The 24,690-nt window shown below is 42.0% G+C and overlaps 1 protein-coding gene across 6 annotated transcripts in view; it reads left to right on the forward strand.

The window, feature by feature from the left end:
- The window catches only part of LOC144601918 (contactin-4-like), a 1,542,817-nt gene that overhangs the window by 1,404,251 nt on the left and 113,876 nt on the right, over positions 1 to 24,690 (forward strand). For 5 of the 6 annotated variants that reach the window (XM_078414484.1, XM_078414490.1, XM_078414488.1 and 2 more), the window contains one exon: positions 17,797 to 17,917. In XM_078414484.1, coding sequence (XP_078270610.1) covers positions 17,797 to 17,917 — 121 coding nt within the window. The remainder of the gene's footprint in view (positions 1 to 17,796; positions 17,918 to 24,690) is intronic. The other variant, XM_078414489.1, reaches the window with a different exon arrangement.

The following is a 24,690-nucleotide window of genomic DNA, read 5'->3' on the forward strand; positions in this document are numbered from 1 at the left end:
CAGTTGAATATTACCGTACCTCACTAGTCAAGGCCTATCACTAAGAATAGAACCCATTTATTCCTGTTCTTTCATATTCTTTCTGCCAAACAGTTCTCTATACATTGTATATTAATAATTTGGATGAGGGGATTGAAGACTTTGTGGCAAAGTTTGCAGATGATACAAAAATAGGTGGAGGGGCAGGTAGTGCAGAGAAAGCATTGACTCTGCAGAAGGACTTGGACAGGTTGGGAGAGTGGGCAGAGAAGTGGCAGATGGAATATAGTGCAGAAAAGTGTGGAGTCATGCATTTTGGGAGTAGGAATAAAGATGTAGACTATTTTCTAAATGGGGTGAGAATCCAGAAATCGGAGGTGCAAAGGAACTTGGGAGTGCTGGTGCAGGATTCCCAAAAAGCTAATTGCAAGTCAACCCGGTAGGAAGGAAGGCAAAAGCAATGCTAGCATTTATTTCAAGAGGGCTAGAATACAAAAACAGGGATGTCATGCTGAGGCTCAAAGGCGCTGGTCAGGCCGTATTTGGAGTATTGTGTGCAATTTTGGGCACCATATCTGAGGAAGGATCTGCTGGCTATGGAGAAGGTCCGGAGGAGGTTAACAAGAATGATCCCAGGAATGAGTGGGTTAACATATGATGAGTGTTTAATGGCACTGAGACTCTACTCGCTGGAGTTCAGAAGGATGAGGGGGGACTTCATTGAAACTTACCGAATAGTGAAAGGCTTGGATAGAGTTGATGTGGAGAGGATGTTTCCACTAATGGGATAGTCTGAGACCAGAGGTCATAGCCTCAGAATTAAAGGACATTCCTTTAGGAAGGAGATTAGGAGGAATTTCTTTAGTCAGAGGGTGGTGAATCTGTGGAATTCTTTGCCACAGAAGGATGTGGAGGTCAAGTCAATTGATATTTTTAAAGCAGAGATAGAGAAATTCTTGATTAGTACGGATGTCAAGGGTTATGTTGGGAAGGCAGGAAAATGGGGTTAGGAGGAAGAGATAAGTCAGCCATGATTGAATGGCGGAGTAGACTTGATGGGCCGAATGGCCTAATTCTGCTCCTATCACTTATGACCTAATGACCTTATTCATGTCAGCATATCACTTCCAATCGAATATGCAATAAATCTGTCCACTAATCCCTGATCTTGTCAAAAGCCTTCTGAATATTCAAATACACCCCATCCACTAATTCTACTCTACCTTCTTTATTAGTTAAATTCTCAAAAAATGTCAATAAGTTTGTCAACCCTTTTGTTCCTTTTTGTAAGGTTAGTTTCATTTTGTTTACCGATTCAACATCAACCAGCGATCCCTGCACATTAACACTATCCTACACATGCTAGGAACAATTTACATTTATACAACGGCAATTAACCTACAAACCTGTACATCTTTGGAGTGTAGGAGAAAAACCGAAGATCTCAAAGAAAACCCACGCGGTCACGGGGAGAATGTACAAAAAAAACGTACAGACAAGCAACCGAGGCAAGATCGAACCCGGATCTCTGCCGCTGTAAGCGCTGTGAATCACAATGATTTTGACCAATCCTATTACTGTTTATCACTGCTATTTCACCAATGATGGACTTTTTTCACATTCCCCAATTCCATTGTCAGGCTAACTAGTCTACAATTTCTTGTATTCTCTCCCCCTACATTTCTTTAGTTAAGTGGGTCCATCAGCTGCTCTCTAATCCATAGGAGTTGATCCAAGGTCTAAATGACATTGTGAAATGATTACAGTACCAAGGCGTCTATTATTTTCTGAAGTACTTTGTGATGCGGGCTCTCTGCCCTAGGGATTTATGCTTCCTCAATCCCAAGAAGTTTCTGTTTTTCATTTTCCTCCAATATTCATTTCCCTTTGTTCCTCCCTCTCACTTAACCCTAGGTTACCTCACATTTCTGCGAAGTTTTCAGAATCGAACCATTTGGTGTGCTGCAGCCAATTCTTGCCTCGTGCCATTGCAGTTTCCTTTATTGAGATTCAGGATCTTTGTCTCAGAATCGACTCGGCCACACCCATTGTTGAAGAATTCTAACACGTTATTGTCACTCCTATCCTAGGGGGTCTCATCAAACAAGATGTTTAGGTGCAGGACTAAAGAATGTTTTTTTTTCCCCCTTAATATCTATCTTCTTGTCCTCCTTTACAACACCACTGTGTGACAATCAAGAATTAAGGATGGTGTCATCGGAAGCTGGTTAATATATTGAAAGTTATTATGTGTTGAAAAGTGGTAGTTTGTGGTAGTTTAATAACTCATAACTGCCAAATAAATAGAAATATTTGCAAACTAAAGGGTGTGCATGAGCATCTGATGATGGGATTTTTCATTTGCTGACTGTGAGGATCATTTCACGTGTTGGCCACTGAGTGGCACTGTGTCTCCACAATTGCTCTTTGAATCTCTGTTGTACCTCTGGTCCTGTTTTGAGTTTAATAATCCACAGAAAGCATTCCAGAATGACAACTTGGAGAACAGAAAGATGGTTTAAGTTGCTAAGATTTAATGTTTTTTTCAAACAGAACAGAATTAATAAAAATATATAAATGGCTAAGGAAATGCAGATGCTGGTTTAAACAGAAGATAGACACAAAATGCTGGAGTAACTCAGTGGGACAGGCAGCATCTCTGGAGAGAAGGAATGGGTGACGTTTCAGGGCGAGGCTCTTCATGCAGCCTGTTGGATCCTACCAACAACTAGAGCAGTGGTCCCGAGCCACTATCTACCTCATTGAAGATCCTCGGGCTATTGTTAATCGGACTTTACTGGACTTTATTTGCACAAAGCTTTAGTGATAAAGGGAATAATGTTCAGTGGTAAAGGTTTTTCCCTTAATCACTAAACGTTATTCCCTTTATCATGTACCTATACACTCTTGATAGCTCAATTACAATCATATATAATCTAGTGTAGTTTAGTTTATTGTCATGTGCACTGTTGTTGCTTGCTAACCAGTCAGTGGAAAGACAATATTTGATTACAATCGAGCCTTCCACAGTGTTCAGATGCATAAGGGAATAATGTTTAGTTCAAGGTAAAATCAGTAAAATCCGATCAAAGATAGTCCGAGGGTCTCCAATGAGGTAGATAGTAGTTCAGGACAGCTCTCTAGTTGTGGTAGGATGGTTCAGTTGCCATAGTCTTTCCGCTCACCGGTCAGCAAGCAACAAAAAGCTTTGCAATGTACCTTGGTACACACGACAATAAACAAAACAAAACTAAAATTGCAGATAGAAAGCCAAGATAGCATCAGAATATCGATTGCAAGCTGCAGCATGGAAACAGGCCCTTCAGCAGACAGAATCCATGCCAACCTGTTCACACTAGCTTCATGTTATCCCCCGTTGCATCAACTCTATACACACGAGGGGCAATGTGACAGAGGCCAATTAACCTACAAACCCACACATCTTTGGGATGTGGGAGGAAACCGGAGCATCCAGAGGAAACCCATGTGGTCACTGGGAGAACATGCAAACTCCACACAAACAGCAGCTGAGGTCAGGATAAACCTGATTCTCCGGTGCTGCAAGACAGCAGCACTGCCAACTCCACCACTGTGCCGCCCCATCACCGACCAGCGCCCATTTGAAACATCACTATAAACATTTTGCAATAAAATTCAAAGTAACAAACACTATTCAGACCATTACATTAATTGTCCAGCTCTTTATCCTTTCACTGGGATCTGCCGGCCTCATCACAACTTCTCGAAGATCTATACTCCCTCTATTCTCTTTTGTTAGGACCGAATGTTCCTGATATAAATAAACCAGCTGTTTTTAATGACAATGAAGAGTCTTAAAATTCAGAGTCAAATTTTTTTGGATGAGTATCAGAGCTTTGCAATGTCCTTTTAAATAGATCCAAGTTGGATAGCACCAGCATGGTTAGTACATGGATTTGGCATTGATACCACAAATTAATTTTAAGAAACATCAGCTGTAAATCCTGGAGATGAATATATCTGCAGTCTTTTTGATTTATTTGTAATCAAATATGTGATGAACTCACTGCTGATACTAAAGTGAGTTGGCAGGTTATCAAGAGTGAGAAAACCCTTCCAACCACAGGTAGTCCTACTTTCTAAGTCACGCATATCCGTAATGACATAAGAATGCTCGTGCCAGTGAAACTGACTAATTACATTGTATATTTTACTGCGTGTCTTGCTAATTTCACTGTTAGTAATTTACCCATGACTTTCCGCATCAAGTTTGCCACAGCAAGCAATACGCTGAATCAGATGCTCCATGAATGCTTTCTTGCAGCAATTCAACAAACTTCTTGAATGCAAAGTATAGCACTTAAAAAGGGAGCAGGGGCTGCATGCTTGGGATAGTGACAGTCACCTCTCAGACCATCTGCGTAAACATGGTTAATGACTGTGAATAGAAGCACCAGCAGATTGGAGCAACCGTGAATCCTTTTTTTAAATATTGTTCACAAGTGAGTCAAACATTATTAGATGTTAGCTCCATAAACATTTTTAGTTTTAACGTGGTTTTGTTTAAGGAAGGGTGTGAGCTTTGCACCATCAGTGAGTCCATCATCTCGACTTGAGCCACTTTCTGGCTCATCAAATTTCTGGGAACGTTTCTGTCATTGTTACAGAGCACAGACTTCAAAGCAATAATCCACGGAAAAAAGATACAAAAACTAGTCAGTGCAGTAAAATATCACAGCTATTAGTTTCCAAAAATATCCATTTGTGGGATGGCTAACAGAATATGGAGTGGTATCATTAATGTTGTAAATAACCTACTCCGCAATTTGCCTCATTGATGAGTCCTTAACCATATACTTCCCATTACAATAATGCAACTTCCTAAGAAAATCAGGTAAATTTAAAGAAACTCAGCAGTTTCCTTCTGCCTTAAATGCAATTTTTATGTCAAACAATAGTACAAAATTGTATTCACAAAATGCTGGAGTAACTCAGCAGGTCAGGCAGCATCTCGGGAAAGAAGCTGGTGACGTTTCGGGTCGAGTCCCTTCTTCAGACTGATAACGTCACCCATTCCTTCTCTCCCGAGATGCTGCCTGACCTGCTGAGTTACTCCAGCATTTTGTGAATAAATACCTTCGATTTGTACCAGCATCTGCAGTTATCTTCTTGTAGAAAATTGTATTTTAGTTTAGTTTAGAGATACAGCGTGGAAACAGGCCCTTCAGCCCACCGAGTCAGTGCCGACCACCGCACACTAACACTATCCTACACACACTAGAACAATTTACAGTTATACCAAGCCAATTAACCCAAAAAGCCTGTACATCTTTGGAGTGTGGGAGCAAACCGGAGATCCCAGAGAAAACCCACACAAGTCATGGGGAGAAAGTACGAACTCTGTACAGACAAGCACCTGGGTCTCTGGAGCTGTCAGGCAGCAACTCTATCGCTTTGCCACCATGCCACTCCTAATGGGGCCAGGTTGAGTGCCAGATTCTAATTCTGCAACAATGAAATTGGTATTTAACAATTAGTATGGAAGCAGAAGAAAACCTCAAGTATATAAGCTCACTTTTTATAGAAATGGCCTTAACAATTTTTGGAATTGTTGAAAAATAAATGCTGATCCAACAAAACTAGTATGTTGGAGAGTTTGTGATTTGTGTTAGAGCCGGGTTGGATTTTCTAGTATCTCACAATGTACAGTGATTCATTTTCTTGTTCTTGTTTTCCCCACTGTGTTTTTCGGAATTAAGTTCAGCTGTGTGTTCCCTTGGTGCTTAAAGTTCTCTCGACTTTAGTTTGCAGCTTGTGCTGTCACTGTCTTATTGACTGAATGGATTAGGTCATCTCCCACAGCTCCACTGATGTTACTCTGTAAATATCCACTAAATCTGGCCTGCCCTTCTTTACTTCCATCCCGTAGTGAGATTGTAAATGAACTGTAGCCTCAAATGTTCATCTTTTCTTTGCATAGATCACCTCATTAAATACTTGATGCTATTCACAGTAGTTACCTTATGACTCAGAATTACCTATGCTCTATGAAAAAGTATTAACTCACTAACTTCAGTTTACAACATTTCAAAGTTAGTTATTTAATACACTTCCTCCAATAATGGACTCACTCTGACAATGGAGGAGGCCCAGGACAGAAAGGTCAGTGTGGGAGTGGGAGTTAAAGTGTTGAGCAATCGGGAGATCAGGGAGGTTTTGGCGGACTGAACGGAGGTGTTCAGCGAAACGATCGCCGAGCCTGCGCCTAGTCTCGCACCTGGAACAGCGGATACATAGGTGATGTTGGAGGAGGTGCAAGTGAACCTCTCCCTCACCTGAAAAGACTGTCGGGGTCCTTGGACGGAGTCGAGGGGGGAGATATAGGGACGTGTGTTGCATCACCTGCGGTTGCAGGGGAAAATACCTGGGGAGGGGGTGGTTTGGGTGGGAAGGACAAGTTGACCAGGGAGTTGCGGAGGGAACGGTCTCTGTGGAAAGTGGAATGGGATGGAGATGGGAAGATGTGGCTAATAGTGGGATCCCGTTGGAGCTGGCGAAAATGTTGGCGAATTATGTGCTGTATGCGACGGCTGATGGGGTGGAAGGTTAGGACAAGGGGACTCTTTCCTTGTTATGAATGAGGGAAGGGGGAGCAAGAGCTGCAGGATATAGAGGAGACCCTAGTGAGAGCCTCATCTATAATGGAAGAAGGGAACTGCCGTTCCCTAAAGAATGAGGAAATCTCCGATGATCTGCTACAGCACCTCATATTTTGCTTGGATAGCTTACACCACAGCGGTATGAACATTGATGTCTAACTTCAAGTAGCCCTGGCTTTCCCTCTCTCTCCATCCCCTCCCCCTTCCCAGTTCTCTGGCCAGTCTTACTGCCTCCAAATACATTTTATCTCTCTACCGCCCACTCCCCTGACATCAGTCTGAAGAAGGGTCCTGACCTGAAACGTCACCATTCCTTCTCTCCAGAGATGCTGCCTGTCCCACTGAGTTCCTCCAGCATTTTTGTGTCCATCTTCGATTTAAACCAGCATCTGCAGTTCTTTCCTACACAGAATGAAGTGATAATTCTCGTGTGTGCACATTTTTCCACAACACACTAATCTCCCTGGCATTACTGATTTTTTTGATTTTGAAGTTTGATGGATGATTTGCTGCCTGACAAACAAGTTTAAATTCACTGCAAGATGAGGCTGATGGATTATGTGTCATCTCCCAAGAGAAGACCAATGATGTATCATCAGAATATGACTCTCAAATTATAAATCAGTTGTGCTTCTAAAGCAAAGAAAAATAATTTTGTTCAGGAAATGAAATCCAGATTGAACCATTGATCACACAAGCCTAGTTGTGAATTAGAATGTAGAACAGGGCAGCACAGGAACAGGCCCTTCGGCCCACAATATCTGTTTGAACATACTACCAAGCTATGCTAATTTCACCTGCCTGCACATGAACCATATCCCTCCAGTGCCTGCATATCATGTCATAAGTGATAGGAGTAGAATTAGGCCAATCGGTCCATCAAGTCTACTCAGCCATTTAATCAAGGCTGATTTATCACTCCCTCCTAACCCCATGCTCCTGCCTTCTCCCCATAACCTCTGACACCGTACTAATCAAGAATATATCTATCTCTGCCTTAAAAATACCCACTGACTTAGCCTCCACAGCCTACTGTGGCAAAGAATTCCACAGATTCACTACCCTCTGACTAAAGAAATTTCACCTCATCTCCTTCCTAAAAGTACATCTTTTAATTTTGAGGCTATGACGTCTGGTCCTAGACTCCCCCACTAGTGGAAACATCCTCTCCACATTCACTCCATCCAAGCCTTTCACTATTCTGTATGTTTCAATGAGACCCCCCCCCCACATTCTTCTAAACTCTAACGAGAACAGGCCCAGTGCCAACAAACATTCATCATAGGTTAACTTACTAATTCCTGGGATCATTCTTGTAAACATCCTCTGGATCCTCTCCAGAGCCAGCACATCCTTCCTCAGATATGGTGCCCAATATTGCTCACAATATTACAAATGCAGCCTTTTCAGTGCCTTATAGAGCCCCTGTTTTTGTATACAAACCCTCTTGAAATAAATGCTTTCATTGAGTTTGATTTCTTTCAACTTGCAGATTAACCTTTTGGAAATCCTACACCAGCACTCCCAAGTCCCTTTGCACCTCCGATTTCTGGATTCTCTCCCCATTTAGAAAATAGTCTACGCCTTTATTCCTACTACCAAAATGCATGACTCCACATTTTGTTACACTATATTCCATCTGCCACTTCTCTGCCCACATTCCCAACCTGCCCAAGTCCTTCTGCAGAGTCTCTGCTTTCTCTACTCTACCTGCCCTTCCACCTATTTTCGTATCATCCGTAAACTTGTCCACAAAGCCATCAATCCCCTAGTCCAAATCATTAATATGCAACGTAAAGAGTAACAGCCCCAGCACCGACCCCTGCGGAACTCCGCTAGTCACTGGCTATATCCATGTCCCTATCTAAATGCCTCAAACCCTGCTATCATAGATGCCTCCACCACCACCCCTGACAAAGCTGTGCCCTCTAGTCTTTGACATTTCCATCTTGAGAAAAAGCTTCTGACTCTCTACCCTATCTGTGCTCCCATAATTTTATATACTTCTGTCTGTCTCCCCTCAACCTTTGGCATTCCAGAAAAACAATCCAAGTCTGCCCAGCCTCTCCTGAGAGCAATACGAGTAGATAGAGTGGTAAAGAAGGCATACGATATGCTTGCCTACATCGGCCGGGGCATTGAATGTAAGAGTCAGGATGTCATGTTGCAGCTTTGGTTAGGCCGTATTTGGAGTATCGTATGCAGTTCCGGTTGCCCCGTGACAGGAAGGATGTGTGAGAATGCCACAGAAATTTACGAGTACGCTGCCTGGATTAAAGCATATTAGTTGGAAAGAGCGATTATACAATCCCAGATTGTATTTTGCTGGAGTGTCAGAGGTTGACAGGAGACCTGATAGAAAGATATAAAATAATGATTAGGCATAGATAGCAGCATAGACAAAACTTAATCCCAGAGTGGAATTGTCAAAGACCAGAGGGCATAGCTTTAAGGTAAGAAAGGAAAAGTTTAAAAGAGATGTTCAGGGCAAGGTTTGACACAGAGAGTGATGGGTTCCTGGAACATTGCGGGCGGCACGGTGGCGCAGTGGTAGAGTTGCTGCCTTACAGCGAATGCAGCGCCGGAGACTCAGGTTCGATCCTGACTAGGGGTGCTGTACTGTACGGAGTTTGTACGTTCTCCCCGTGACTTGCGTGGGTTTTCTCCAAGATCTTCGGTTTCCTCCCACACTCCAAAGACGTACAGGTTTGTAGGTTAATTGGGCAAATGTAAAAATTGTCCCTAGTGGGTGTAGGATAGTGTTAATGTGCGGGGATCGCTGGGCGGCGTGGACCGGTGGGCCGAAGGGCCTGTTTCTGCGCTGTATCTCTAAAACAAACAAAAAAAAATTTTTAAAAACATTCTGGCAGGTAGGACAGTGGCAGAAGATATGATATTAGCATTTAAAAGGCTTTTAGATTGGCACATGGATGTGCAGGGAATGGAGGGATATGAGGGCGTGCAGCGTAGGTTCACTAGGTTAATTCCCGGAATGGCGGGACGGTCGTATGTTGAAAGGCTGGAGCAATTAGGCTTGTATACACTGGAATTTAGAAGGATGAGGGGGGATCTTATTGAAACATATAAGATAATTAGGGGATTGGACACATTAGAGGCAGGAAACATGTTCCCAATGTTGGGGGAGTCCAGAACAAGAGGCCACAGTTTAAGAATAAGGGGTGGGCCATTTAGAACGGAGATGAGGAAGAACTTTTTCAGTCAGAGAGTGGTGAAGGTGTGGAATTCTCAGCCTCAGAAGACAGTGGAGGCCAGTTCGTTGGATGCTTTCAAGGGAGAGCTGGATAGAGCTCTTAAGGATGGCGGAGTGAGGGGGTATGGGGAGAGGGCAGGAACGGGGTACTGATTGAGAGTGATCAGCCATGATCGCATTGAATGGCGATGCTGGCTCGAAGGGCTGAATGGCCTACTCCTGCACCTATTGTCTATTGTCTATTGTCTATTATCATGTAGAGAGAGAGGAGATTAGTTTAACCTAGCACCGTGTTCAGCACAGACATTGTAGGCCGAAGGGCCTGTTCCAGCGCTGCTTTGTATTCCCATGTTCTTGTGCAGCTGTTCCTTCCTGTACTGAGAGTTATCCATCTACATGCTTTATTAGGAGTATTCATTACATTTGCATACAAAGGGATTTCTTACTATGATTTTTTTTTACTCTACTCCAATTACTCCAAATGCGGCCTCACCAATGTCCTGTACAACTGTAAAATGACATCCCAACTTTTGTACTCAAAACACTGACTGATGAAGGCCAATGACCCGAAAACCCTTTGTTCTTTAGGTTTGTTAACTCTTAGATCAGAAAACGGTGCACAGATGATGCCTTTGATCTCTGAGTTTAGGTGTAAATTCTTCACATGCTGAGGTGCAGCTTTTTTTCATGTATTATATCAATTCTGCCTAAGTTGACCCTATTTCAGCCTTTCATATTTTCAGCATGGAATGATCACAACTGGTAAAGATTTATTTAAGCTGTCAATTTTAGAGGAACTATAGTAGTGCCGTGCAGTGGATGGGTAGGTTGTGTTTAAACAGCATCATGTACAGGTTCATCTTTGTAACTTTCATAAGTGCCAAAGCTGCTAAGAAACATATGAAAAATTAGTGAGACGGAATGGTATTGTGGCTACTGCAAGACCAGTGTGCAGTTTACATGCAAGACCGCATTTTTTAAAAGGATGATTTCACATTTAAGTGGCATCAATGATGCTCAGATCAGCGTGAAATTGTTGTCTCAACACTGAGATACAATTCACAGAAAACTGTAAATACTTTACATTTATGCAGACAATCAATTTACAAGGCTTTTTATCAGAGAGAGAGTCATTCAGCTTGGAGAGGCATTGGCCCATTCGGCCTAGATTGCCCATGCCGACCAAAATGCCCCATTTATGCTAGTCCTACCTGTCTGCGTTTGACCCATATGCCTCTAATCCTTTCCTGTCAATGTACCTGTCCAATTGCCTTTGAATATATCTGATTAGGCCCGGGAGATTTACCCACCTTTATACTCCATGGACCATCCAGCACCTCCTCGCCCGTAATGCAGACCATCCTCAAGACATCTCCATTAACTGTCCCAAGTTCCACAGCCTTCATGTCATTCTTCATGGTAAAAACAGAGAAGAAATACTCATTGAGGACTTTAGCCATCATCTCTTACGACTCCACGCAGAGATGACAGTTTTGGTTTGTGAGGGGTTGTGAAACTCTTACCAGTTGCCCTTTTTCCCATCATGTACTTAAAATGCCTCTGTGGATTTGCCTTAATATTATCTGCGAGAGCTATCTCCTGCCTCCTTTTTGTTCTCCTGATTTCCTTCTTAAATATTTTCCTCAGTTCCTAAAACTCCTCCAGGGACACACTTGATCCCAGCTGCCTATACCTATTGCATGCCTCCTTTTTCCTGACCGGAGCATCAATTTCTCTCGTCATCTCATCATCTGTTCCAGATCATTCACATTCCCTTGTCAGTCTTTGGGGAAAATTGTTGGCATTCAGATCAAACTGATGCTTCAACATTATAAGGGAAAAATCATATGGATACCAGATCTAACAATCTCTTATTACCTCAGCAAGGCAGGGCTGGTGCTGCAGAAGTCAAGTGATTTTTTTCATATCAGCACTTGCAGGCTAGGTGAAAGGCAACCCACCTGCAACAATATGCTTTAGGCCTAATTGATATGATTAATCAATAATCTGGAAAATAAAACTGTCCAGCTCTGAAACAGGCCCGTCAGTCTATAATCTCTCTGCTAATAACGATGCCAAGGTAATCTATTCTCCATTTTCACTTGATACATATCCATCCATTCCTTGCACATCTAAAAACCTCTTAAACATACTATTGAATTGTATTACTTCCACTACTCACCACCACTAGTCACATCGTCCTATTGCACCCCTTTCTGCTTCCCGTAGAGACCACTCTGTCCGCAAGTTTTTGGTTCACTTTTTCTTCCCATACAAACCACCTAGGTATGTTCTCCTGCAAATACAGGAGATGCAAATACAGGGGATGCCCTTACATTTGACCTCCAGAAGAGCAAAATGTCATATTTGCCTGGATTAAAATCTATTTGCTATTTCTCCAACCATATCTGTAACTGATCGAAACAACACTGTATCCTTTGACAGCCTTCCCCATTGTCAGCATCCCAGGTTTTTGTTTTGTTTTGCAGTAACATTGGGTTTTTTTCATTGAACTTCTTTTTTGTCCGTTCATTATGTTATCTATTGAGTACTGTGCTACCAAACCTGTAGTGCTGCTGCAAGTGTGAATTTTATTGTTCCATTTCAGCATACCTGGCTGTATATGACAATTAAACACCCTTGACTCTTGCAACAAGTTTAGTTAGTGCTTTGTAGTGTTCTGGAGCCTGATAGTCCAATTCTGGAAACAAAACCTTGAATGTTTTAGATGATTCTTGGGTGAGATGGATCCCTGTATCATGTATCATTGGATCATGATTGAGGTGGTGGAAATTGCAAATTCCAGGATGGGGAAAATCAGATCACCAAATAGTGAGTGATTTGTGAAACAAAAATGAAGGCAATGTTCAGTGCCCCTCAGACTCCCGATGTGTCCATAAACTACGTTGATAGAAGGATAAGCTGATTTAAACTGATGGAATTGATCTTGTTCAGAGTTTAATTGTCATAAGTGGTTCCTCATATACCAACGTGATGTGAATGTGAGTTAACTGGTTCACATCTGCATATCCCTTACTGTTTCATTCACAAGGATAGAATCAGCTGCTTTTTGACAGCTGTAACTTCTGGAGTAATGCATTGTGTGTAAACAGGTCTTTTAAAGAAGATTTGTTTTGCACACTTTGCTCACTTTACAGATTTTCATTTCAATCCCACCTATTGCTGATATCCACAGACTTTGAGAAAATAATTGCTGTGCTTTCATGTCTAACTGATCCTAAGTGCAGTTAACTCACATTTGGTGCAACAGTTGATGCATAATTATATTTTACCAGTTTTTTACATCCATGCGTAATGTGTCCTGATCACTTGAGGGTGAACTGCTGCAGATGCAATTTTTATTATCATTGACAAAAAGCCACATCACACCCTTATTTACCAATTTAATTCTTGGACCCATTCCTGCCTTTGCCTCCTTTGAAATATGAGATTTTCTTTCGAGGCAGTCCTAACTATAAATACCTGCCTAAACATAACGAAACCATAAGTAAACAAAACACTAGATGGTGATGGTGGTTCATTGATTGCAAATGAGTTGAATACCAATTGTGAAATATTAGAAACAAAAGCCTAATCACAGTCAGATGAATATCTTTTTTATTGTAATTGTGAAGTGGGAGGACACAAGAAATGAATCACAAAAAAAGTATAAATCAATACATTCTGTTGAGAAGAGAGAGCTATAACTAACATAGTTTCAAAGGGAAGGTATTTATTCACAAAATGCTGGAGTAACTCAGCAGGTCAGGCAGCATCTCAGACAGGGAAAAAATGCTGGAGTAACTCAGCGGGTCAGGCGGAGAAAAGGAATAGGTGACATTAATTGTATCTGTTTTCATAAGACTGATATGTTTCAGAGGATGGAATCAGAATGTTGCTAGTTGTGGTGGTGGTGTGGGACATCGACCTCCCTAAGACACAGGAGGCACTCTCTCTTGTTTAGTTTGGTTTAGTTTAGTGTGGTGCTTAGTTTGTTTTAGTTTAATTTAGTTCAGATTAGTGTCGTTTTTTGATGCTGTGTGGAAACAAGCCCATCGGCCCACCAAAGTCCACGCCAACCATCGATCACCTGTGCTCCAGTTCAATGTCATCCCAGTTTTGCACCATACACACGAGGGGCAATTTACAGAAGTCAATTAACCTGCAAACTTGCGCGTCTTTGAAATGTGGAAGGAAACTGGAGAAAAGCGGTCACAGGGAGAACGTACAGAGAGGACCCGTAGTCAGGATCGAACCTGAATCTCTGGCGCTGTAAGGCAGCAACTCCAACACTGTTTCTCCTCTACTCAGACCACGTTGCTGAGCCCTGGTATGCAGAGGGTTAGTATGGCAAACCCTCAAAATTCAGACCGACGGATTATGAGTGTGGTGGTAAATCCAGTTAAAAGGGTGAAAAGCTTGCCAGCAGGAACTGATACAGGGTACATAGTGTTCATCTGGGCTAATAATCTTTAATAGTGTATGAAGTCACAAATGGCACACAAAAACATAAGTTAGGGTATTGTCAGACTTTGGACATTGGATTTGACTACGGAACCAACGCACTGCAATGCAGGGAGCTATATTCTGCCCTGTGTATCTTCTCCTTTGCTCTATCTGTTGTACTTGAGTTTGACTCGATTGTATTTATGTACATTATATCTGGCCTGTTGGGATAGCATACAAAACAAAGCTTTTCACTTTACCTCGTTACGCGTAACAACCTAGAAAATTGTTATAAAATTTGAACCAGTATATTTTTGTTTTTTCCCTTTTGGTATTCTGCAACTTTAATCACAGAGGCAGCCAGTGGTGCAGCTGGTAGATCCATTGCCTCACAGTGCCAAAGACCTGGGTTCGATCCTGACCTCTGATGCTGTCAGTCTGGAGTTTGCACAATCTCCCTGTGACTGCATGGATTTTCTCCGGGTTTCCGCTCACATCCCAAAGACATCCTGAATGGCTTGTAGGTGAAATAGGCCTCTGCAGGTTGCCCCTGGTGTGTAGAGAGTGGATGCAAAATTGGCATAACATAGAATTCTTTGTGAAGAGGTGATCAATGGTCAGCATAGACCCAGTGGGCCAAAGGGTCTGTTGCTAAGAAATTTTATACCTGAGGATTTCCACACCATCATAAAAGTAAAGTATTTATCACAATAACCTGGTCACAAACTGTATTTCTAAACTAAACTTAAGATAAAATGCTGGTGAAACTCTTCTATTATAAAACAGAGAGGCCTACATGAATCAACACAGCCTTTATTACTGGTTCTATTAATGATATGCAGTGCCCAGGTGTGTGATAATCTCTAAAAAGCAAGCACGTACAGCTTGTCTGTGCAACGATTATATCCGCAAGGACAGGTTGATGAGTGTAACTGGCCTTGGACATGCAAATTGGATTTCTTTCCATTTCATGCGTTGTGAGAAGATATGTTATTCCCAAAAGCTTATCAAACATAAAAAAGGACATTCACTTAAACTCTTCACATCTTTATCAGCCAAATGGGTTATGAAATGAGATTGGCATCAGAGCACGCACGTCTGGAAAGGAATATGAAATTATGTGCACTAACCTTTTCTATACCTGAGGATCTATTACTGTTAACAGTGACAGTAACACTTTTACTGTTACATCATAAAAGTAACAGATTTTTCCACAATACACTGATCACAAGCTCTGAAATAGTTCTTTGTTTTAGCTTTGCGCAATCTGACGGAAATCAAATGAAATTCTGCCTTAAGGGTTGTTCTGTGTTGCAGTTAGTGCTGCAAGCAGACTTTGTTTGTTCCAACTTGTGTTAGTTATGACTCTCCTGATGGTACCTGGCCTTTGTCTTAGAGTTCCAGGTTCAAGTGCTGAAAATCAAGGGAAATGGGAAATGAGAGATATAGACGATGATGTAGAGAGATGTAGAACAATGAATGAAAGATGTACAAAAAAAGTAACGATGATAAAGGAAACAGGCCATTGTTAGCTGTTTGTTGGGTGAGAATGAGAAGATGGTGAGGCTTGGGTGGGAGAGGGATGCAGAGAGAGGGAATGCAGGGGTTACTTGAACTTAGAGAATTCAGACTCTTACCACTGGGCTGTAAGCTGCCCAAGCAAAATATGAGATGCTGTTCCTCCAATTTGTGTTTAGCCTCACTCTGACACTGCAGGAGGCTTAGGACAGTAAAGGTCAGTGTGGGAATGGGAAGGAGAATTAAAGTGTTTAGCAACCGGGAGATCAGGTAGGTCCAGGCAGACTGGGCGAAGGTGTTCAGCGAAACAATTGCCCAGTCTATGTTTGGTCTCACTGATGTATAAGAGTCATTCTGAATGTGAAAGCAAAATTCTGTTTGCTTTTTGCCACTGCACGTGTTTGATTTGGAAACCTCCACAAAGATCGACATCCGCTTTACAAGTGTTACTTATTTGTTGTTCTTGTTACTCTTACAAATATTTCAGGCTGTGAGGAAAAGGGAATCCAACAATAATAACAGGAGAAAAATATGTGACCACTTTTACTTGGCCATTTAATAGCACCAATTTTATTGTAAACACCAGCACTTATAGTAAATGAAAATGGTTTGAACCAAACAAAAATAAAACACCACATGTTGTTAAAAGCCTTAAACTAGTGGAGCCTTGTGTGGCCATAATTAAATGCTTTTAATTCTACCATCTCAGACCACCGTCAATGCAGCAAGTTCACACTTTGCTCAGTGCAACTTTATGGAAGAAATCTGGATTCGCTGATTCATTTGGAGTTCTTCCTAATCTATAGAATAAAACTCTCGTTTGTTTGTTCCTCAACTGCAGCCAAAACGGTACACGATAGCACGACAATTTTAGGCCCACCTTACACACCATCATCCCTTTGGTGCTAATGGAAATTGTTTCATTGAAATCGGTGTTATGTTTTTAAAGTTATTCACATTTTTAAGTTTAAATCTATCTCCTAGGGAGGGAGGAGGGAGGGAGGGAGCTAGGGGGGAGGAGGGAGGATAAGGGGGGTTGGAATGGGGAGGAGGGGAAGGGGGGAGTGGGAGAGGGTTAGGGGGAGGGGGTTAGGGAGGGAGGGGGATAGAGGGGGGAGGGGGGGGGGAGTGGGGGAGGAGAGGGTGCTGCACCAATGCAGGAGAGGTTTGGGCCCACTTGGTCTAGTCATTGTTTAAATGCGTTGATTTGAGGAAATTCTGAAAGTGATTCTACTTTGCTGGCCTGGGGAAAACCAGCTCTGCACAGATGCCTGCAGTAATAATGTAAGTTTGAACTGCTGCAAAGGGCAGGCCTGGCCAAATCAAAGTAGCAGGGGTGCCAACTTCACTTGATATCTGGTCTTGCATCTGAGGAGGGTAATGGATTAATTTGAGGGATTAAAACTCAGTCTCAGTTTTTATTTTCAAGAGGTAGACTCTGCTTTTGTAACCTATTTAAGTAGACGACTGATTCACAGTTCAAAGGGGTTGAAGATTAAAACACCAAAAAAAAACAGAAGGGTCTTGGCCTAAAAACGTCACCTATTCCTTTCCCTAGAGATGCTGATTGTCCCGCTGAGTTACTCCAGCATTTTGTGTCGGTCTTCACCAAAAAGATTAAGCTTGCATATTTATTGTACATGTCCAAGTCACACTCCAAGTAATTTGAACTGAAGATGGCAATAGAAGTCAGACGTAAACTTGCATTTAAAAGATACCTGTGTAGGAAGAAACTGCAGATGCTGGTTTAAACCGAAGATAGACACAAAAAGGCTGGAGTAACTCAGTGGGACAGGCAGCATATCTGGAGAGAAGAAATGGGTGAAGTTTCGGGTCGAGACAATTCCATGTCGGAGTCTAAAAAAGGGTCTCGACCCGAAAAGTCACACATTCCTTCTCTCCAGAAGATGTTGCAAGTCACGCTGAGTTACTCCAGCTTTTTGTGTCTATTTATTGTACATGTTGACTTTAGCTATTTCTAAGCTTTTGTCTTTTTTCTTTCAGCAGGGATCGTCAGGTGATTTGATGATCAGAAACATTCAGCTTAAGCATGCCGGCAGATTTGTCTGTATGGTCCAGACTAGTGTGGACAGTGCATCAGCTGCAGCTGACTTGATTGTCAGAGGCAAGTATTCCATGTTACAGGGAAGCGTACTCCCTCATTTCTAATGCTTGATAAGTGGCTGAAATACTTTGCTTCAGTCCCTACTGCTGCTGTTTCTGAATATCTTAACCATATACAATATGCACTGAATTATCATAGCTCTTCACAAAATCGTGCCTTCTCATCTGGGGTCCTCTCTCACATGCTCTGATGCAATATAAGAAAATAACTGCAGATGCTGGTACAAATTGAAGGTATTTATTCACAAAATGCTGGAGTAACTCAGCAGGTCAGGCAGCATCTCGGGAGAGAAGGAATAGGTGACGTTTCGGGTCGAGACCCTTCTTCAGACTGGAGAAGGGTCTGGACCCGAAACGTCACCCATTTCTTCTCTCCCGAGATGTTGCCTGACCTGCTGAGTTACTCCAGCATTTTGTGAATAAATACCTTGCTCTGATACAATGATGTATTTTGACAATTGTAGTTTTGAACATTTGAAAAATTGTGGCATGGTAACACTGAGGAAACACATCCGAGAAAAAGTAATTATATCCTGTTTGGTTATTTTTTGGTTATTTCTGCAGTGCTACATCTGGTATTGATGGGTAGTTGATGGCGTGCATGACGTGTGTGGTAAAGGGCCTGTTGTGCAACCAAAACTAAGAATGTATTCTTGAAATTTTTCTCATATGGTGTGTTGTTAAGAATATAGGAGGAATAAACACTCTACATACATTTGTCATTTTTTAATGGAAATGTGTATGTAAAACTCAAAATACGCTTGTGAAATCCATATATTTTTATAACTAACGTAATCACTTTAATTTACCCCATCCAAGACCAGGCGTAATTTATCAGCTGTTGTGCCAGATTGGACCTTGTTGATGGATCTGTTTCAATGACTGAACTACTTAATACTGTGATGGAACATTAGCAAGCTATAAGAAACATTTGTCATTTGCAAACGTGTACCATGAGTCTTGGTTTACTGCCGTGAACTTGTAGGCTGTCCATGTTTGAAGAGCACATTAGGAGGATTTTATCAATTAACTACAGTGACACTCAACAAATATCCACAGACACCCCTATGGCCCATTTATTCAGTTAAATGAATTATAAGGCCAGGAGCTAAGATGGAAGGGAAAATGTTGCATTTTTAAGTTAATGGCAGTGTGCTATTATGTTGAAAGCTTTAACAAATTGTTATTGGCATTTCTAAACATGATTTTTTGAGCTACAGTGCGGAAACAGGCCCTTCCTTGTCTCAAAGCATTTGGTATATATTCCTTTATTTGTGGAAGAAGGTATGAAGGAATGGGATATGTTGTGGACATGAGCGAATGACACTTGTGGGCAGGAGGCAGGTGGCAGCTGTTGGCAGCAGCTGAGGAAAACTGGTGTCATTACTGAAAGCTAATACCCAGCAGTCATTAAAAGACAGGTATTGCTATTTTCTAGAAAATATAAAATCCACAACATACAACTAGTCGTTTCTTACCAGTTATTAATTGCTTGATTTGTTCATGAGTGGAATGTGTTCTTCAAGTTTCTGGCTGAGTTATATTATACAATTACAATGCAGCTGCTTTCAAATCTGCTGTCATGCCCTGATCCCTGAACGAACTGTGTTTCTAAACATCGGTTCCTCCTCAGTTCGCCTGATGATAGAATTTGTGGATGAGTCGTCTCCAGTTACCGATTGTCACTCCAGTACGATCTCATTGAAATGCCAATCTGCCAACTCCTCCGAGTTGTCCTGTCCTGATTAAACCGTCAATTCCCAAGTAAGATCGGCTCAAATTTTAACTCCAGCTGGGTCTTGGACAGGTGGGTAGCATGGTGATTTGCAAACTCAGCAATGGCTCCAGAAATGAGACATGGCAGTATGAAATTGTATGTGAATATTCAACTGAGAGTAGCAAAGGTTGTTTCGAGTGCTGGACTGAATGGACTTCCGATTATGTGATTTAAACTTCTTTGTTAGCAAATTTTAAATGAGAACTATGTATAAAGAAACCTGCCTTTAGCAGGTATCTTTTTACCTGTGCTGTATTGTGACAGCTTCCTATTTTCAATTTCCTGCCCTTGTTTACTATTATTTCACAAGGTAAGTTTGGATAACTTATCATATAGCCGGCTTATGGTTCGACACAGAAGAAGGCCATTTTATGACACAGAAGGCGGCAATTGACTACCATATACTCCTTCTTCTGCAGTTCTAGCAGGCCATAGAGCTTTACATGCACGTTCAATAACTTTTCAAGTGGGCTGAGTGTTTCTGTCTTTTCCATCTGACACTGGCACCTCAGTAGTTTGTGCCAGTGGGTCCCATACCATTATCACTGTATACAATGGTAAAACATCTCCCTCAGGTCCCATCTGATCCTTCCACCAATAGTTTTCAATCAGTGCCCCTGGTTTTCCATTGCTCCGATGAGGGAACTAGCACCAATTTACTCTGTCTAGTCCATCATGATTTTATATGTAGAGTCCTACGACGTAAAAATAGGCCCTTTGGCCCAACTTATCCACGTCGATCAAAATACCCCATCTGCACTAGTCGCACCTGCCTGCATTTGGCACATATCCCTCTAAACCTATCCTATCCATGTATCTATCCAAATATTGTTTAAACATTGTTATTGTACCGGTATAATATTGTCTCGCTCTTGTATGTTATTAGGCCTGCTCTGATCTCCTTCCCACCCTACTATCTCCACCCCAACCCTCTTTGACTGTCTACCATTCTGCCCCACTTGATACTGGCACTTCAAGTGCTTGAAAATACTTGTTAAAAATCTCCAAGCCAATTAAATCTGTCATGACATGGAAACTTTGTCCCGTGCTTGTGAACTTCTCAAATCCTGTCCATCCTCATACACAAGTACTTTGTTACACTGGGATTTTGTATCCTCCCAACATCCGTCCCAGTGATCCTTAATTTGCTGAGGTCCTAATTCTTCTTAATTGCCCCTGACACTTCATCTCACTCATCCTTTAAAAGTAAGTTAAATCGAACATCTAATCATTCCTCCTGCCCATTCGCTCATTGCCTCCAGATATGTCAAGGCTGAAGAAGGGTTCCAACCTGAAACATCACCGATCCATGTTTTCCTGAGAAATTGCCTGGCCTGCTGAGTTACTCCAGCAATTTGTGTCTTCTCCTCTCTCAGGCTGTGGCTTTGTTACACATAACTGTACAGTGATATTTTTCTGTTGTTGTGTAATCTAACATTTGTCCGTCAACAAGCAAGCCCATTACTTCAGCAGGCACCTGCCAATGGTATTTGTGCACATCTTGACAATGTAGAGCAAATTCAAATGTGAAAATCCATCATATTTCACTCAGGTCTATTGTGTAGTGAATCGGTATGAGCATTCGTAACTCACACTCACCAGAAATGCGGGCACTATTTTGAAAGCAGTGTGCTCCAGGATATTGAGGATAAATCTGACAATGAATATAAATTTCAGGCGCGTTTCCCCAGCTGTTCTTTCAAATCCTGCCACATTTTAAATCTTTAAAAAAGATGGCCAGGGTCCACATTTCTTGTCTCACCTCCACTACACCAAAATACTGTGAGGGTTTTTTGAACTTTGTGGTAAAAACAACAGCCTATCAACCCTGTCAGCATGATTTTGAATATTCTCATAAAGTTCCACAGATGGACTGTAGAAAGTATCCCGACTAGTTATCGAGTCGTAGAGTGATACAGTGTGGAAACAGGCCCTTCGGCACAACTTGCCCACACCGGCCAACAATGTCCCAGCTGCACTAGTCCCACCTGCCAGCATTTGGTTCATATCCCTCCAAACCTGTCCTATCCATGTACCTGTCTAACTGCTTCTTAAATGTTAGGATAGTCCCTTCCTCAACTACCTCCTCTGGCAGCTTGTTCCACACATCCTTTGTGTGAAAAGATTACTCCTCAGATTCCCATTAAATCTTTTCCCCTTCATCTTAAACCTATGTCTTCTGATCCTCAATTCACCTACTCTGGGCATCTACCCGATCTATTCCTCTCATGATCTTATACACATGATAAGATCACCCCTCATCCTCCTGCACTCCAAGGAATAGAGTCCCAGCCTTGATCACCCTGGAGCCATGTCTCCGTAGTTCCAACTATATCATATTCCTTAACTAATAACTGCGCATTCAATTCATCCACCTTATTTCGAATGCTCCTCGCATTAAGGCACAAAGCTTTCAGGTTAGTTTTTCTTATCTCCCTTCTACCTTTTGCTTCTGTCCTCCTTTTACGGCCCTCTGTCTCCTTACATTGTGTCCAATTCCCCTGCCCTGTGAGTTTAAACGTGACCTTTCCTACACTCTCTTTCCCATTAGCTGCACAGATACGCTGTCACGTTGTTGACTGCAACCCCCCCACTTTTTAGTTTAAACCCACCCGTGTAGCACGAGAAAACCTGCCTGCAATTCATTGCCTGCCTGCAATCACTCGCTTATCCCATTTTATTTTCCCTGCCGTTTGAAAAACGCTTCCCAAATTCACCAACACATTAGGGGCAATTTTAAAGTGTCCAATTCACCTACCTAATCACATGGACACATTTGGTGCTCTGATTGACCCTGTAATCATCTGTCACACTATGAGAAATTTGTCAGATATTACCCCTTTCTGTCTCATGCTGCTAATTTTTTTGCATGATGGTAAACACACGAAACACTTTAGGATTTTCCACTTTGCAAAAAGTGCAGTCCAGTTGCAAAATATTGACTGTATTTCTTTGTGTTTATTTCTAACATGACAGACATTCCTTTTTATGGGATTTATGAGCAGAAGCTGAGCGAAGGTTATTAATGAGTTAACCTGTCCTTAGCTCTGACTCAGAACACAACGTTTGCTGGCAGTTCACCTCATATCACTCCTGCAAACTAAATTTTATTTCCAATATAATGTTCCTATTCGAAATGACTGAAGCTGTTTCATCTGACCTGCAATTCACTGAATTCTGAGCAGCAGTTGGCAGCTGATTAAAGAAACCATTTTCTCAGCAGAAATTGCTTGTAGTGGGAAGTCACTTCCCTACTGTTTCTAACTGATCTAAAGCTTAATGCCTGACTTATGCTGGTTGACATCATAGTCAAGATGAGTTAGAATTTGAGCAATGCTTCATGCTGCTGAAATTTATATTATAACAATTCTAGAGAGAAAGGGCCAGGTTAAGCAATTTTAGAAGTACCATATCCAAAATGCTCTGCAATTTTAATTGCATTGGTGAGATTCTTTTTGTTTAGTTTAGAGGATACAGACCCTTTGGCCCACCGGCGATTCCTGCATATTAACACTATCCTACATACACTAGGGACAATTTTTACATTTACCAAGCCAATTAACCTACAAACCTGTACGTCTCGGGAATTCCACAAATTTCACCCAGAGAGTTGTGAATTTGTGGAATTCCCTGCCACAAAGGCAGTGGAGGTCAATTCACTGGATGAATTTAAAAGAGAGTTAGATAGAGCTCTAGGGGCTAGCAGAATCAGGGGATATGGAGAGAAGGCAGACACAGGTCACTGATTGTGGATGATTAGCCATGATCACAATGAATGGGGGTGCTGGCTTGAAGGGCCAAATGGCCTCCTTCTGCACCTATTTTCTATGTTTCTATGTCTTTGGAGTGTGAGAGGAGACCGAAGACCTCGGAGAAAACCCATGCAGGTCACGGGGAGAATGGACAAACTCTGTACAGACAGCACCCGTAGTCAGTATCGAACCCGGGTTTCTGGCGCTGCATTCGCTGTAAGGCAGCAACTCTACCGCTGCGCCGCTGTGACCGACCGTCCAGATATTTGAAGCTTGCACCTAAACCAAGCATGTAGAGGTAGAATTTTAATTTTACGAGCAAAGTCAAATTAAAAGTTGCTAAGTCATGTCACCTATCTCAATAAACCATCCTTTTTTAATTGACTTCTGTAGAAAATAACGTCAGACAGTGTAGAAAATAGGTAGTTAATCAGGCCGATTCATTTACCCATTGTATGGTTTATTGTGAAAGTATTCTCACTATGATTCAATCCTGCAGGATTCAGGCATGCTCATCAGTTGAATGTTTTTACTGACTTTATATATTGCAGTTACATTTGACTGATAACATGTGTATTCAGCATCCCCACACTCCTTGTTACGAGGTGAGATGTAATGGGGTTGATAGGAATTTGCTGAATTCACTATCAACAGAACTGTAATTGCCAAAGAGGTGGAGTGAGTGAACGTAATGCTGAGAAATGGATCACTGCTGGTGTCAGACGAGCCTACCACTGAGCAATCAAAATGGCTCATGACTGTGCACGGAGAATATTTTCATAAATTCTGGCGGCAAAATAGGGCGACACGGTGGCGCAGTGGTAAATTTGCTGCCTTACAGCGCCAGAAACCCGGGTTTAATCCTGACCATGGGCGATGTCTGTAGGGAATTTGTAAGCTCTCCCCATTTGGGTTTTCTCCGGGTGCTCTTGTTTCCTCCCAGGTTTTCCTCCCAAGACTTTCAGGTTGGTAGGTTAATTGGCTTCGGTAAAATGGTAAATTGTCCCCAGTGTGTAGGGTAGTGTTGTTGTACGGGGATCACAGGTCGGTGCCGACTTGGTGGGCCAAAGGGCATGTTTCCGCACGGTATCTCTAAACTAAACTAAACAACAAATTACCCCCCCCAAAAAAAAGAATTATATAGTTACACAGTCGGAAAAGGTTAATTAAAAAACGTGCTTAGAACCAAGAGAGTGATAAAAAATGCACAGATGGAAAGTTGAGCAGAGCATTGGCAGATGGAAT

The sequence above is a fragment of the Rhinoraja longicauda genome, chromosome 17, assembly GCF_053455715.1.
Source record: "Rhinoraja longicauda isolate Sanriku21f chromosome 17, sRhiLon1.1, whole genome shotgun sequence".
Taxonomy (NCBI): domain Eukaryota; kingdom Metazoa; phylum Chordata; class Chondrichthyes; order Rajiformes; family Arhynchobatidae; genus Rhinoraja; species Rhinoraja longicauda.